Here is a 4,003-nt window from a genome sequence, read left to right on the forward strand (position 1 = left end):
CAGCGCTCACGTGAATAGTTCTTTATATCATATTACTATTTCGATATTGTCTGAATATTTTTTCTTTGCATTATAGCTTCTGTATAAATGTATTGTCTTTCTTTTCTTGTTGTAATCTTATTTTTTATTCTTTATTAGTATCGTTATTTTTAACTTTTAACTTTTTTTGTTAATATTGGTATTGTTAACTATTATTATTAGCATTGTTATTGTTTTTTTTTTATCTTCTCTGAAAAATCTTCTGTGAACTGGTGTTGAAAATTAGCACGCGTGCTAAAACACTTATTAAGCCAGTGCATATGGTTTGTCCAATGTAACAGTGATGTCCATGTTAAATAAAATTTTTATAATAATAATAATAATAATAAAAAAAACTTAAATTGTAATCATTCAAAAATGTTTTTCGTTTTTTCAAAAATTAAATGCATTTAAAAATATATATTTTTATTTTTATATTATATTATGCATTTATATTGTTTCAAACTAATGTAAATTAACATATGTAAGATATATGTTTTTGTTGAGATTTGACACAATTTTGCGTCATGATTACGTAATGACGTCATCCCGCAATGACATCACAACATAATTTACTGACAAATCAACCTTCTTTTAACAACTTTCCCTGAAAATTAGTTGGCAACACTGTTTCCTCGGGTTGAAGCAACTCCAATAACGTGATATTTAGCCCCTAAAATACTATTTTTACTGGGGGAACCCCACCCAAAAATGTGTATTTTGTCCTCTGAACGCAATTTTTATCATGGGACAATTATGGGATAGTTTTGAGTAGCAATTGGAAGTATTTTGTTCTGAAAACATGCTAACCTTGTTTATAGTATTGAATTATAATTTAGTGCATTCAAGTAGCTAGGCTCTATTTTATTTTTACGTTATTTTTCATCTCAACATCAGTCGACGCAACAAAATAATTACAAAACACACTTTATTTAACAAACCCATCAAAATCATTACAAAGAGCAAAGACACAGAGTTAAAGGAATTATGGGAGATACAGAACACATCTAAAAATCCTGAGACACAGCTATCTTACTGATCGACTGACCGCTTTAAAAATCATTTACTTTTTAGAAAATACAAGAGTAGATATAAAATACGGCAGGCAGCATGATCCTGAAAACCTGAGTTGGTTTCTCTCTTTTTTAGGATGATGACAGATTCCCGCATGAAAACTCAGGGTGAACTGAGGTTCATGATGAAACACGAAATTCTTTCTGGATGAGCAGATCACTAATAAACTGCGGTTTCTTTATGATATGATACAGTGGGACTCACGACAACTGCCAGATATTTTACAAGTGTTTTTCTGGCAGAGAAATAATGCTAACGTATTTTGCAAAGCATCTAGGAGATGTAGAATGAGACAGATATATAAAAGAAAGACAGCTGCGCTTTCATCGTGGCCAATAATTCACGTCCTTATAAAAGGCGGCTGATGTGTTTATCTGTCGACATCGTAAAAGTGTTGGGACAACTCTAAATCCTGTTTTATAGAGGCAAGCCCATGGCTTTAAATCTTCATTTTCTTTTCAAGAGGTGAAATAAACTGAAGCGTTAGAGGAGAGCAAAACACTTAACATTAAAATGTAAAAGAAAAGCTGTTTTTCGAAGCTAAACGCATACCTAGGAAAATAAGCAACTTGAGCGAATTGTCACATGCAGAAAAATATGGAAGCCTGTTCCCGCCAAAATAATAATAATAATAATTTTTTTTATCATACGTTCTCTTTTTTTTCTTTAAAAAACTTGTACTTTCTCGTAATTTTGAGTTTGCAATTCTGTTTCTTTTTTGTTTCCCTTTTTTTTAGTTTATATCTTACAATTCCAATTTTTAGATTTGTGAGATTATATTTTGCAATTCAAAGTTACATCTCGCAATTATGTCACAATTTAGAAAAGTCTGAATTGTGAGAAATAAATTCAGAAATGTTAGAAAAAAAAAATTAAGAATCAGGAGATTAAAGATTGTAATTACCTTTTAATTCATTTTAATTTTTTTATCGTGTGCTGGAAACAAACTTCCACAGAAAACTCCACCAGAAACAAACTGACTTGATTAATCAGCTAATATTACCCATAATTCATTGCACCGGACAATTTGACGTTTTTCTAACAACATTTAGTTTAGTAAAGTTGTGAAGAGTGAAGCTGCAACCACAGCAGGTTTTATGCTAATGAGTTATTGTTGTTAATGATAATTCAGCTAGGTGCTAACACTATGCTAATGCAACGAGATGTGTGTGGTGTCAAGATAGCATGCACCAATACTGGTGTGCTATTTAACTACAAAGATGTTAGCAAAATTCTGATTGGACGTCACAGTTTAGATTGACATCATAGTGAGGAAGCTCGTCCAATCAGCACCTGAGGATGTTTGAGCATACTACTATATTTCTGCAGTAGGTAAAGATTGCATAGTCCTAGATGACCTGCTACATCTGCAATACTGTATCCCACAATGCATTGCGCTCCAGTTTACCTATTGTTTCCTGTAATGGCAACCAACTAATATCAACGGTGATTGTCAACATCAACCTCTTCTTCTGGTTAACACACAAAAAATGTAATATGCGCTACATACTAGATTAACACAGAGAACATTCTGGCAAGGTAAACAGAACGTTAATAGAACGTTTTTTCAAAGTTATCTGGTCGTTCGTAACGTCACTACTAAAACATTAAATCATGAAAAAAAAAAATTCAGTAACATTTTAATTCAATGTTTTTTTTTTAAATGTAACAACTGAGTAGTTTCAGAGAACTTTCAAAAAGAACGTTTCGAAAATGTTCGCAAATGTAACGTTTACTCTAACATTCACATAATTGAGAAAAAACTGTGGTTGTTGTTTTATTTAAAGAAAATATGTTCAATAATAACTTAATCGCAATGTTAGCAAAACGTTCTTGGTACATATTCGTTTACTATCAGGGTTCTGCCTTCACAACTTCAGGACAAACAATCTGTACTTAAAAATAAATCTATAAAAAAAAAATTTTTTGCTTTAATTACTCAGTAAAAGCACTTCACTATGGCTTGTTTCACACATGACATCTGCGCAGTCGACAGATATTTATTTTTCCAGAAAATACATTTTAAATGCTCTATAAATCTATTTATGAACGTGACAATCTGCAATCTAGGCAACACAAAATCAGCATTCATTGTTTAAAAACAGGCTTTTTTTGGGGCTTGATGGACGATTAAACGTGATAAACACTTTCAGTGCATTCGTTCTGAGTGGATCCAGATGATTTTTAGCAGTTTACAGCTACATTTTGAGGTTTAGGGGCAATTTTTGTCATGCAAATTAGATTTTATAACAATTGTAATAGTTTTAACTCACTGTTGCTAAAAAAAAAAAGTCAGTAGCTAGACGAGCCGGTTAAACTAATCAGCATGGTCTAGTTAAACCAGCTAAGACCACAGTGTGGCTAGTCAGAAAAATAAATGTACTTCATTTTCCACACATATTTTGAGACCTGAATTTAGTTTTATATTGTCCTCCCTTCGGATGAAACGATCTGATTTGTTTTCTTTGAGTGTGGTTCAGATCTTCTTCTTCATGTTAATGAGCACCGAGCAGCAGGTCAGCCCTCCGTCCACCTTAGCTTTCTCCTGATTGGTCACTGGGATGAGCATGTGATCCTTCAGCTTCTCAAACACCTGCACACATTAATGTATTATTGAATTTAATATAGTATCAAATAATGACTGAATTCGTTTTAAAATAAACAAATGCTCAAACTTAAACTTAAACATTTATTTTTATTAATATATATATATATATATATATATATATATATATATATATATATATATATATATATATATAAATAAATTAATAAATAAATATATATAAATAAATATCAAATTTAGATCAAATTCTGAGCACATCATTAAATCGTGTATTTTTATGTGAAATATTACTAATAGATAAATACTATATAAATAATAAATAACATTTATGTGAAACATTATACT

General features: G+C 30.9%; 1 protein-coding gene across 1 annotated transcript in view; it reads right to left on the minus strand.

The window, feature by feature from the left end:
* Positions 1 to 929: 929 nt before the first annotated feature.
* LOC113041361 (N(G),N(G)-dimethylarginine dimethylaminohydrolase 1) overlaps positions 930 to 4,003 on the minus strand; it is a 59,467-nt gene continuing 56,393 nt past the window's right edge. The window contains exon 6 of the mRNA XM_026199835.1: positions 930 to 3,685. Within this exon, the coding sequence (XP_026055620.1) occupies positions 3,569 to 3,685 (117 nt within the window). The 3' untranslated portion in view covers positions 930 to 3,568. The remainder of the gene's footprint in view (positions 3,686 to 4,003) is intronic.

Source organism: Carassius auratus, chromosome 23 (genome assembly GCF_003368295.1).
Source record: "Carassius auratus strain Wakin chromosome 23, ASM336829v1, whole genome shotgun sequence".
In the NCBI taxonomy this organism is placed as follows: domain Eukaryota; kingdom Metazoa; phylum Chordata; class Actinopteri; order Cypriniformes; family Cyprinidae; genus Carassius; species Carassius auratus.